The sequence below is a fragment of the Ctenopharyngodon idella genome, chromosome 11 (genome assembly GCF_019924925.1).
Source record: "Ctenopharyngodon idella isolate HZGC_01 chromosome 11, HZGC01, whole genome shotgun sequence".
Classification (NCBI taxonomy): domain Eukaryota; kingdom Metazoa; phylum Chordata; class Actinopteri; order Cypriniformes; family Xenocyprididae; genus Ctenopharyngodon; species Ctenopharyngodon idella.
Window position 1 is genome coordinate 25,277,609 of NC_067230.1, and position 12,941 is coordinate 25,290,549.

General features: G+C 35.9%; 1 protein-coding gene across 1 annotated transcript in view; it reads left to right on the plus strand.

Annotated features, from left to right (window-relative positions):
• The window catches only part of LOC127522439 (thrombospondin type-1 domain-containing protein 7B-like), a 56,152-nt gene extending 43,226 nt beyond the window's left edge, over positions 1-12,926 (plus strand). Inside the window, exons 8-16 of the mRNA XM_051912417.1 lie at positions 4,450-4,641; positions 6,468-6,708; positions 6,788-6,903; positions 7,019-7,151; positions 7,776-7,879; positions 9,891-10,082; positions 10,172-10,480; positions 10,657-10,835; positions 12,370-12,926. Of these exons, the coding sequence (XP_051768377.1) occupies positions 4,450-4,641; positions 6,468-6,708; positions 6,788-6,903; positions 7,019-7,151; positions 7,776-7,879; positions 9,891-10,082; positions 10,172-10,480; positions 10,657-10,835; positions 12,370-12,405 (1,502 nt within the window). The 3' untranslated portion in view covers positions 12,406-12,926. The remainder of the gene's footprint in view (positions 1-4,449; positions 4,642-6,467; positions 6,709-6,787; positions 6,904-7,018; positions 7,152-7,775; positions 7,880-9,890; positions 10,083-10,171; positions 10,481-10,656; positions 10,836-12,369) is intronic.
• The last annotated feature ends 15 nt before the right edge of the window (positions 12,927-12,941 follow it).

Below are 12,941 nucleotides of genomic sequence, written 5' to 3' on the forward strand. Positions count from 1 at the left end.
ATTTTCTGTTTCAAATAAATGCTGTTCTATTGAACTTTCTATTAATTAAAGAATCCGGAAAAAATGTATCATGGTTTTCACAAAAATATTTTCAACATTTATAATAATAAGAAATGATTCTTTAGCAGCATATTAGAATGATTTCTGAAGAATCATGTGACTGAAGACTGGAATAATGATGCTGAAATAAATTAATGCAGGAATAAATTAAACCTTAAAATATATTAAAATAGAAAACGCTTATTTTAAATTGTGATAATATTTCACAATACTACAAATAAATGCAGCCTTGGTGAGCATAAGAGACTTTTTCCCAAAAAAAAATTTACTGACCCCAAACTTTTGAACAGTAGTGTATTCATTTTCATTGTATGGAAAATAGCAGCCAAGACATTCCTCAAAATACCTCCTTCCATGGCATAAAATCATACTGAGAAATTTCATGAAGGTGATTAAATGAGTTTACATAACTATCCCTTTAATTATCTTTCTCAATCCCATCATTCTTCACCTTCATCCCTTTAATTACTTTCAACCTTCTGTTATCGCCATCCTCAAACTCTTCAGCGATTAGTTATTTTTACTCGCATAAGCAAATGATCAGCTATCTTTTAATCTCCTCTCATCTCTCCTCTCCTCCCAGTGGCTATGTGGCATATTTCTTATCTGTCTTCTGTGCTTCTCTTTGAAATGATCAGAACAGACAGACAGATCCACGTCACAGTGTTGCACTGCAGTTTTGACACACAAATGCACAGAGACACAAGTTTCTAAAAGCCTTAGGAGTCCTCTAAGGTCTTTCATTTTAATGTCACTCATCCATGTCAAGTGCCAGTGCATATGTTGTCCATCAGAAATATATGGGCGGTCTTAAGGGGTTTACCACTGTATGTGAAACATGTCCGTTTATGGCTCGGCAAATGTCAGGCATGAGTGGACATAGTGGAGCTGGAATTTTACATCTGACACACACATATGCATTAAAACAGACAGCACCGTCTTCCCAGCATGCACTTAGAATGTTCTATAAAATGCACAGTGAAGCCGAAATGCCAAAGCCATTAAAGCTGAAGTGCAGTTGACTTATAGTCATAATGTATTCTTGCTGGAGATTTGAGTTCTAATCACTTTACACTCGATTAAAGTCACCTTATCTAACTTTCTCATAACAGCATTACATTACATTCCAGCTGTTTAATGAGTTTATAAAATGTAAACTAGATTTTTCTATTTTAAGATACTTTAAAATATAATTTATTTCTGTGATGCAAAGCTGAATTTTCAGCATCATTACTCCAGTCTTCAGTGTCACATGATCCTTCAGAAATCATTCTAATATGCTGATTTATTATCAATGTTGGAAACAATTGTGCTGCTTAATATTATTTTATAACCTGCGATACTTTTTCAATATTCTTTGATGAATAAATGTTAAAAAAATATCAGCATTTATTTAAAACAGAAATCTTTTGTAACAATATACACTACCGTTCAAAAGTTTGGGGTCGGTCATTTTTTTCTTTTTTTTGAAAGAAATTAATACTTTTATTCAGCACGGATGTGTTAAATTGATAAAAAGTGATAGCAAAGATTTATATTGTTAGAAAAGATTTATATTTTGAATAAATGCTGTTCTTTTTAACCTTTTATTCATCAATGAATCCTAAAAAAAGTATCACAGGTTCCAAAAAAATATTAAGCAACACAACTGTTTTCAACATTGATAATAACTGAGTATCAAATCAGCATATTACAATGATTTCTGAAGGATCATGTGACACTGAAGACTGGAGTAATGATGCTGAAAATTCAGCTTTGCATCACAGAAATAAATTATATTTTAAAGTATATTAAAATAGAAAACCATAATTTTAAATTGTAATAATATTTCACAATATTATTGTTTTTTCTGTATTTATTATGAAATAAATGCAGCCTTAATGAGCATAAGAGACTTCGTTCAAAAACATTAAAAATAGTAATGTTTCCAAACTTTTGACTGGTGGTGTGTGTATATATATATATATATAAAATCACTCTAGTTTTAGTGATCTGACCGTAAATTTGATGTTTATAGAGTACTGATTTTAAAGCCCTAACAGTTTAAACTTCTGATATATACAAAGTTCTGTCATGAAACTCTAGATGGCGCAGGCTAATAGGTCCTTTAACTCAACCTGCTTGTAATCACATCGCTATCTATAGGGCACAGCTGATTGGTTCTAACCAATGAGCTTGCGTGCTCAACCTTCAAAATACTTTGGTAGCATTTGCCTTAGCAGTGCAGCGTGCTTCTGAAACCCTCCACTTTCCCCAGCTCCACCTGTATCCATCTGCTACAGGTTATTCATGTACACTATATTGTATAGCAGCAGCATGTCTTACTTGCTCACAGCAGCGTGTCGTGTATGTATTGGCAGTAAGTCCTATCTATTTGATTGCATGGGGGAATCCTGAAATCTCAAAAACTGCTTGGCGAACTCACAATTAAATAACATATTTCAAATCAGCAACAAAATCCGACATGCACTGTCCCATGTTTTTTTTTATGCTCAAATGGTGTTAAAAAAGCTTATTTTTCAGGCTAGATGAGCCAATGCACATGTGCAGTCCTAAGCTCGAGTCTCATGTTTCTATGGGAACCGGAGCTTCTAACGGCAGCTGCAGTGACGCAAAGACTTTGTCAATCAGCGATTGTCTCTTTTACTTAGAAGGCGGGATGTATTCCGCCATATTGCGTGTGGCACTCTCATTCATTACTAATAGGAATGAACCATCTTTCTACATCTATAGTCTTTGGTACAGCTCACTCAGGGGAGGAGCTAAGCTAATAGGTCAGATTCCATCAGGCAGTCATGGGCCTGTTCCAATGTGATGTCACATTTGAGTTCTTTCCTGAATGGCTCATTTCGAGATTTATGGGGAAAATAACAAACAGAGTGGATGGATTTTTACCTCAATAGGGTGGTTGTGTACACACGCTGCAGACACATAATTATGTTAAAAAACAATATAAAAGTGTATTTTGCATAATAGGTCCACTTTAATGCTCTAGGTAGATAATCACTCTGGGAAATTGCTTCTTCCAACACTTCAAGGTAAAAAAAAAAAAAAACTTGTCTGCCACCGTGAGAAGAAAATGAAACAAACCCTTATAACACAACAGAAAAGATGGTGATTACAGGGGTCATAAAAATACATTTTAAGAGCTGTGCATCTTCAAATGAGACAGGCTCTTTTAAAAAATGCTCTGTTTGTGCATTTTTATCTTAGGCAACGAATATGATTAAGAGAGATTGATTTTTAGGGCCTAACATCAATTGGAGAAATGTTGCCCTTCCTGCATCTGAGATGTAATGAAGAAATGAACTATTGTGCCACAATATCTGATTCTCAGAGGAGAGTCTGTCTAGGTTTATTACTCGCCTTTTATCTTTGTTCCTTTATCTCACAAACAACCTGAAAAGCATCTTCTACTAGTTGATTATGTGCTTGTGTATATGTGTCTATTGTTCATTCCAATCTCACAAATAAAAAGATCTTCTGCGAGATTGTTTTTGTATATGTGAGCTGATCTTTCCTCACTGAGGTGGAGCTTATAGAAGTATTGAGATTAGAAGTTTAAGTACGTTAAGCTTATTTTTCTTTCTGCCCCCCTTGTTTTAAGCATTAACTACACTAAATATTGTTAAAATTCTGATTAAAACAAGGAAACTTTGTACTGAAAATTTACTGAAACTTATTAAAACTTATTTATGAGACTCTATCTTATTAAGTTTATATTAATAACCCTTGCGCTTGAATTTTTTTTTTTGTTTTCAGCAGAAAACTAACAACATTTAGTGAGGTTAATGTTTAAAAAAAAGTGCCAATGAATCTTGTTTTAATGTTTTTTTCTGAAGCATTTAGGACACTCTTCAGAGTATTTTCCAAACTGAACTGAGTGAAGTTTAGCGTTGATATTTTACTTCAGCATTCATTAGCAGATAATTATTTTCAAGCTGTCTGTTAATTAAAAAAGTGCCTTAATGTTGCCCAATCATGGTCTTTGAGGAAAGAATAGAGCAATCAGCATGCTATTAAACATCTTATTTGCATATTATTCTACTTTAATTAAAGAAAAGTGGTTGTTAGGTGCAAGATAAGAGGAAACTGAGAGATTCCTGCGCTTAGAACAAACCATGATAATTATTTCAATGTTCTAATTTTGTTTCTTAGCAATGAATTTAATTGCATATTTTCTTTTGTTGTATTAGAGTAAGATGTTAATTAAATATGCTTGTTATTGAGAACGAATGTGTGTGATTCAAGAAGGAAAATGAGAAAAGATAAACATTATATGTTGATATAAATAAAGAAAATAAGAAAGAGAGAGAACAGGGACATGTTTTTTTTTTTTCTGATTAGATGCATTTAATTAAACTTCCTGCCTTTATCTGTGCATTATAGGTGAACCAGTTGCTAGTGATCAGTGCCCAGGAGATCCTCCTCCAGTCCTGCAGCCATGTGAGATGCCCTGTCCTGGAGACTGTGTGCTGGGACACTGGGGTTCCTGGACATCCTGCTCCCAATCCTGCTCCAGTAAACACCAAGAGGGGAAACAAAGTCGCTCACGTCTAGTTCTGGCTCTTCCTGGGGAGCGTGAGTTCAGTCAGATTAAACATTTGGAGTGTCTATTTATTACACACAGTGCAAGTTGCCATGCAATTTACAATAAATCCGTCCACCATTGTCCGATTGAGCAAGACAAAATTACAAAAGAAACCTCACTCCTATTGGTTGTCGCTCTCTAAAGTCGCTTTTCATTTGCATAAAGTTAAACATATCTCAAATTTGCCACGTAGCTGGACACGCTTACATCCTGCCGCCAACGCTCACTGTTGCTTGTGTTGCCTGAAATTGGCAGCTCTCTATTGAAATTAATGGGATCGTGTTGCTTTGTTGCTGTGTGTTGCTGGTAGTGTGAACTCAGCTTAAGTCGGATGCAGTTGCCTTTTAACAGGATCATGGACCGACTCGAGTTCGAATTTGCCTCCTTCTCCCTTTTCCCATTGCATATGATCTCGGAGAGGCATTTATTTTAAATAAAAATGAAGAAAATGGAAATAAAGTGCCTAACAGGTATTTAAAACTGAGAATAAATTGTTTTTGGGGTAGGGTTAGAAGTAGGTGTAGGGGAGCTTTAGGGACAGGGACAAGTAATGTCCCAATAAGTGAATGATTTTAATAAAAATGATCACATACACTGAATATATTATTATTATTGCATACTGTTTATAATGCACTAAGTATAAATCGCATCTTGCAATTATTTACGCTTTCTGCAAAGAAAATTTTTACTTAGTGTAATAGTGGCTATTGCTATTTGTGGGCTAATATACTTCATAAGAAGACACAAGTTCAAGTGATTAGCGCATGTTTTCATTATGATAAAGATGATGTTATGGTTATGTGTCTAGCAAAATAATATTGTGAGCACTCGACACACAATGCAAGAAATATATGAAAACATAACGTTTTGTAGGAATTGTTGCACAAAAACTTAGTACAGCAGCTCTTGTATACTTTGCTTTATTAAAGTCGTTTTTGAGATTCTTACAGTTTAATTATTCAAAATCCCTTTTCTTATAAAAAACTCTAGACTCTGATTTACTCTGAGTCTAAATCTCTTATCCCCATTTCAAAACGTTCTATTAGTCTTTGTCCTGTCATCCCCAGGCATGTTTCTTTTATGCTAGTCCCCATAAATCAGCTCTTTCCCATGAATTATACATTCTTACTTTATGAGACACCCATCAAGGACATACCCTCCATTTGACCCCTCAAACACATGGTCCTTTGTCCTTAAATATGTACATGCGTGCATATGTGTGTGTGTGTGGTTCAGGTATACCCTACGTTATGAAGACAAAATGCCTCCACAAAGTTGACAATATCCGAAATCCTTGTCCTTGTGGGGACAGTTTTTGGTCCCCATGAGAAAAACAGTTAATATATCATACAATTAATTTTTTTTTAATGTAAAGGTTTTGTGATTGATAGTGTTAGGGGATAGAATATACAGTTTGTATAAAACTTTAATTATAAAACTATAAGTTATTTTAATCTGTAATAATATTTTACAATATAACTGTTTTTACTGTAGGTTTGATTAAATAAATGCAGCCTTGGTGAGACTTCCAAAAACATAAAAAAAAATCTTACTGACCCCAAACTTATACCCCTATATATATTTATACCCCTCACACACCCACATATGTATATAATTTATGTCATATTTATATATCATATATGTCATTTATATATGATGTAAAATGTGTATTTATATGCTGAACAATATATGAATATTGTGAATATGCACAACTAATGACTGAGTTACATGCCATAATGCCATATTACAGTTGCATTTATAAATAAATAGGTTTAAGATATAAAAAAGAATCCTAAACTATTTTGTTTGGTTGTAGATGGAAAGCCATATCCTCCAGCTCCAGAGCTCCAGCAGTGGAGACCCTGCGGCACGCACCCATGCACAGTGTACTACTGGGATACTTCACCTTGGGATCCCTGTATGCCAAACACCATCACAGTCGAGAGTGACGGTAACAGCACAGCCCAGATGGAGAATGATGCCACCTGCGGTACAGGGGTACAGATGCGCCAAGTCACGTGCAGGAGAGCTGGGAATGGACACGTACTGCCAAAACGGTAAAGAAACACAAAATCTTTCATCCCAAATTCTGTGTTGAATTCTATGACGATTTCTTGTGTTTTGATTCAACCTCAGGTGTCCTGAATCCTCTCGTCCTGACTCAATACGGTCTTGTCCTTTACCTTGCAAAACTGACTGCATCATCACACCTTTCAGTGAATGGAGTGCCTGTCCCTCTTCCTGTTTATCAGGTAAGCACATATTCTGCTAAACCTAACTACATGTCCTAACCAGGCACAACTTGACAAGCTAAATGTTTTACCTTTATGTATTTTTCCTATACTGTGATCATTTTTGCTTCTTTAGTGAATGCTACAGCACCGAACCAGTCCCGTCACAGGATCATTATCCAGAAACCTGCAAATGGAGGTCAAGAGTGCCCAGACACTCTTTATGAGGAGAGAGAATGTGATCCACCTCCTCTGTGCCCAACTTACAGGTAAAGAGAGAAATGGTTTTATAATTTAAAGTTGGATAAGCCTTGGACTTACTAACCCAACAAGTTAGCTAGTGTACAGTAAATGTCTTTACTGTCACTTTTGATCAATTTAATGTGTCCTTTCAGAATAAAAGTATCAATTTCTTTCCAAAAAAAAAATCTTACTGACCCAAAACATTTGATCATTTCTGGTCTATAAAGCTACTTCATCATGATGTACAAATCTCTCACTTCTCAAGAACATCATAATTAACTTGATATCAACTTGAATACATAAATATCAACTGAACTCGAAATATATGTTTTTTTTTAGTTAGGAAAACTGTAAACTAGAATTTTCCTGATTTAAAAATTTCAGCATTCATAAAAATTAGAAAAAAAAAACAATTAATATAAAACTGAATAAATGTAAAGCTTTATAATGTACCCTTACAGATTAGTTTAAAGCATTTTTTAAAATGATCCTATAAGACAAATACCCAAATATAATAAAACCATGTGGTGTTACTCCATTAAAAAGTGGTCATGTGTATCCCTACTAAATGTGCCAACAAAATACAAAATATAATTGGATATAAGCCAGACACTGCAACATGTTTTCTGTGCATGGATGTTTCCTGGCAGATGGCAGACCCACCGCTGGCATCAGTGCGTTCTAGTACCTGATTCGGTGAGGCAGGCTGTGGGTGGGCCCGCAGAGGCATGCGGTATTGGCCTAGAGACAAGAGGTAAGTGACAGATTAGGATCTCTGTATGATTTAAAATTTTATTAGGAAAGTTCTGCAAAACCAGGGGTTACTGTAGGACGGTAACTTATCTTAGCAATTCAGAGGGACTTCAGCGCTGCCTAAAGGTTACTTTTCTGGCAATTTTCCCCATATTCCCATCTTATATAGTTGTCAAAATGTCAACGAGGACACACAGCGTGGTGTGACATCTGACATCTCTGTCTCCCAGCCGTTTTAAAATCCCCTTGCTGGTGCTTCATGTAAATTTAATGGCAAGTGCTAGCCTATCAAGACTCAGCTGGGTTCCTTTCAAAGAGCGGTTTGCAGTGTGCGGGACCAGATTCTGCCTGTCAGTTTTGGATAGTGAGACAGGGTATTTCTAAGAAAATCAATTACTCCCTCAAGATGCACACACTGGGCTTCAGGAAACACGAGCAGAACGATTATCTATGTAAATCATTTGTAAAACCATTCTTTCTAAATTTGTTGCATTTGATTCAGTGGGACAATTTACATAAGAATGTGTTTAGAATGTGCCCAATGTGTTACAGCGGGCCCCAAAACATAGTTGTACACTTTTAAGGGATTGGAAGTTTTGTCATTATTTACTCACCTTTATGTAATTCAAAACCTCTTCTTTCTTATATGGAGCACAAAAATGAGAGTTTGAAGAATATTTTTGACCGTACAATGTCTGTACAAAACAACACTGGACCCCTTTGACTTTCATTTCATGGACGAAAACCCTAAGAATTTTTTTAAAATACGAAGAAAGAAAAGGTGAGTAAATGATGACAAAATTTTCATTTCATCACATTAAATGGATATTTCATTATGTTTGACACAGGGTTATTATAGTTAACTGAAACTAAAACCATAATAAATAAAATAAAAGTTTAGAAATAAATATAAAAAACTTTAATAGTAATTGGAATGATAACGCTGGTTTGTATGAAAGCTTGTTTCCCCCATGAAATAAAAAATAAAAAAGGTTTTCATGTCACAATTCTGACTTTTTTCGCACAATTGCAAGTTCATATCTTTTTTTTTCTCTGAATTGCGAGATATAAACTCACAATTGCGAGTTATAAAGTCAGAATTGGGTGATATAAAGTCAGAATTGCGTGATATAAAGTCAGAATTGCGAGTTATAAAGTCACAATTGCGTGATATAAAGTCAGAATTGTGATATAAACTCGCAATTGCGTGATATAAAGTCAGAATTGTGATATAAACTCGCAATTACGTGTTATAATGTCCAATTGAGGGAAAAAAGACTGACGTTTTTTTTCAGAATTGTGAGTTTATATCTCAAAATTCTGACTTTATAACTCGCAATTACGAAGCGCAATATAAAGTCAGAATTGTGTGATATAAAGTCAGAGTTGCGAGTTATAAAGTCAGAATTGTGTGATATAAAGTCAGAATTGTGATATAAAGTCAGAATTGCATTATAAAGTCAGAATGGCGAGTTGTAAAGTCAGAATTGCGTTATAAAGTCAGAATCAAGTGATATAAAGTCAGAATTGTGATATAAAGTCAGAATTGTGTGATATAAAGTCAGAATTGTGATATAAAGTCAGAATGGCGAGTTGTAAAGTCAGAATTGCGTTATAAAGTCAGAATCAAGTGATATAAAGTCAGAATTGTGATATAAAGTCAGAATTGTGTAATATAAAGTCAGAATTGTGAGATATAAGCTCACACTTCTGACTTTATAACTCGCAATTTTATGTTATAAAGTCAGAATTGTGAGATATAAACTCACAATTCTGAAAAAAAAAGTCAAAACTTTATAAGACACAATTGCTAGTTTATATCATGCAATTCTGATTTTATATCTCGCAATTCTGACTTTATAACTCACAATTGCGAGTTTAAATCTCACAATTCTGAGAAAAAAAGTCAGAATTGTGAGAGAAAAAGTCACAATTACCTTTTTTATTTTTTATTTAGTGGCAGAAACTAGCTTCCACAGGTTTGACAGAGTCCCCCTTTGTCATGTTTGCAGAGGTGTCGTGTGTTGGTGCAGATGATTCTCCAGCAGATATGACAGACTGCGTGAGGTGGGCAGGAGTGATGCCCGTCTCGGTGAGGGAGTGCCGTGTGCCATGTAGAGATGAATGTAGCTTTACCTCCTGGAGCAGATTCAGCCAGTGTCAAGGCTGTGGAAGTTGGCGCACTCGTACCCGATCTCTGATAGGTAACATGTTCAACCATGAATTATTCTGATTATAAAAATGTTTTCTGAAAGCACACATACCATCCAAGCACTTCCATCCAAACTCTCAGGTCGAAGTAAAAAACGCTGGCGATGCCAACAGGAGGAGCTGTTTCCTCTCCTGGAGAAAGAAGCCTGTCCTTGTTCTGAATTTCACACCCAGCCTCAGGGTCCCTGGTCTCCTTGTTTGCTCTCACCAGCAAAGAACATTGCTGGCCATCCTTTCATCCAAGGAGTTTCCCACCAAGGCCAAAAGACAGTCCAGGACTGGCGAGCTCAGAGGAGGAACAGCGAGTGTGGGCACGGGAAGCGCTACAGAGCTCTTGCCTGTCTGGATCACCTGGGAAAGCTGGTGGAGCCAGATCTCTGTAGCAGCCCTGGTGATGTGCTCTTCAAAAAAAAAAAAAATAATATATATATATATATATATAAATTATTCCAATAATTATTCCAATTATTTCCAGTTTATCTAATTTTAATATTATCTTTTTTTTACTATTATTATTTATACTATATTAAATTTATCTCCAAGTAAGTGCCATGTATGCTGTTACAGGTTATGAAGAGGAAGTGTGTCATGTGCCCTGTTCTACGGACTGTAAGTTGAGTGAGTGGTCGAATTGGTCCGCCTGCAGCGCCTCCTGTGGTGGGGGTGTAAAAGTTCGCTCTCAGTGGCTACGAGAGAAGCCTTTCAATGGAGGTCGACCCTGCCCAAAACTCAATTACAAAAATCAGGTGAGAATTATTTTTCACTTAATTTTTTTTTTGTTATTGAGGGAGGCTAATTTTCTTTTACTTTATTGATCTTGTAAGAAATGAACAAACTAATTAGCCCAAATAAGACAACAGTTGTTCTGATAACTTAAAATATCCAGAGACATTTAGCATTAGATTTACAATTGAGATTGACAGTAGAGCTGTTCAGTCCATTTAAAGGGGACCTATTATGCAAAATTCACTTTTTTAAGGTGTGTGAACACAGATGTGTGTCCACAGTGTGTGTAAACAACCAGCCTATAATGTTAAAAATCCACTCATTCCTTTTTTATTATTCCCATAAATCAGAAGCAGTCTCAAACGAGCTGATTCAGATTCTCCCCTACAATGACGTCATTAAAAATGTTGTGTTTTGGGATGTACCAATGAACATAAGAGTCTCCATAGACTCCCGCCATCTGAGTCACTGAGGACATCGTGGTTAACATACCGAAGAAAGTAGGTAAAGTCGTGTATGTTTGCGCCAATCATTTTACGCCAATGAGGGTCTGTTCAACAGTGGATTTTCACAAAGGTTGATTCTGAAAGATGGGTCAATCGTGCTCAGACTTCATATCCAGAACTGATGCTGTCCTCATGTGCTATTGGAATTATAGTAAACAAGAGTTTCCTAGTTAAAAATTGCACATGAACGCTCTTTCTGACATTTTTGGTGCGTGAGATTGTCCTGTTTTGTTGTAACAGGTGTTCCGACAAATAATGCTACCTATCAGATTGTGCTACCAACATTATATTTGCATTGTTTTAATGGTAGGTTTTGGGTAGGGGTAGGTATGGTCATTAATAAAGCCTCGATCCACATGAATATGATGCTGGTAGCACAATCTGATAGATAGATGCATTTTTTTGCTATCGAATTGTGCTACCTACTGTTTTAATGGGAGGTAGCACAATCTGAGTGGGTAGCACAAATCAGTATGCCAAAACAGTTCTTGAGACCCCGCCCTCTTCTGGAAAGGGGGCCGGGAGCATTTGCATTTAAAGGGACACACTCAAAAACGAAGCGTTTTTGTTCACACCCAACAAGTGGCAATTTTAACATGCTATAATAAATAATCTGTGGGGTATTTTAAGCTAAAACTTAACATACACACTCTGGGGACACCAGATACTTATTTTACATCTTGTAAAAAGGGGCATAATAGGTCCCCTTTAAAGTAGCCTCAAATCACACACTACACACGCACACACCCATATTCTTAAATTATAAGTGGTCATATATTCATCAATATTGTATCTTCATCTGTGAGTGGGAGTCACAGAGAACAAGACAGTGTGTGTGTAAATCTACTGTATAATTTATTATTCATCTGGCCTGGCTTTGGGGGTCTTCCCCAGGCTGCCCACGTTCAGCTGTTTCCGCAATGTTTCTCAACCGCATTCTGTTCTAGTAAGACAAGCCTGGAGAGCCTCCAGGGACTGAACCTCTTATCCCCCTAGCTTTTTGCTCTTTTTCCTTTTATTTCACTCTCTTTATTTTATATTCCATCAGGGCAGGTCAAGCAACATTAAAGTTTCATGGATCTGAACTGGAGTCAGCAAGCATTTCCTTCAGCTCAGTTTCCCTCATATAAATGAACCACTAAATAACGAATCTACATGGGGGCAAACATGTTCCAATAGAAACTAACAGAAAATCTTTCCTTTCCCTTTCTTTCCCTTTTTCATTTTCCCTTTCCTTTCCCATTTTCCTATTCCTCCTTCCTTTCCCCGTTACTTTGCTCTTCCTCTTACTATCATTTATTTTTCTTTCTGCATTAATTCTATTTCCTCTCCCTTTCCCTAATATTTTAATTTTCTTTCTTTTTCCTTTCCTTTTTTCCTTTGCTTTATGTTCACTTTCCACTTTTTTCTGTTCCCCTTTCCTGTTCCTATTTCGTTTCTTTTCCAATTTCCTCTTACTTTCTTTTTCCTTTCCTTTCCTCTCCCCATGAATTACCTCTTCCTCTTTCTTTATATCCTTTTCTTTATGCATTTGTTCTATTTACTTTCCCCTTTCTTTCCATTTACTTTCCTTTTTGGTTTCTTTCCCCATTCATTTCATTAATGTTTTCCATTTCATTT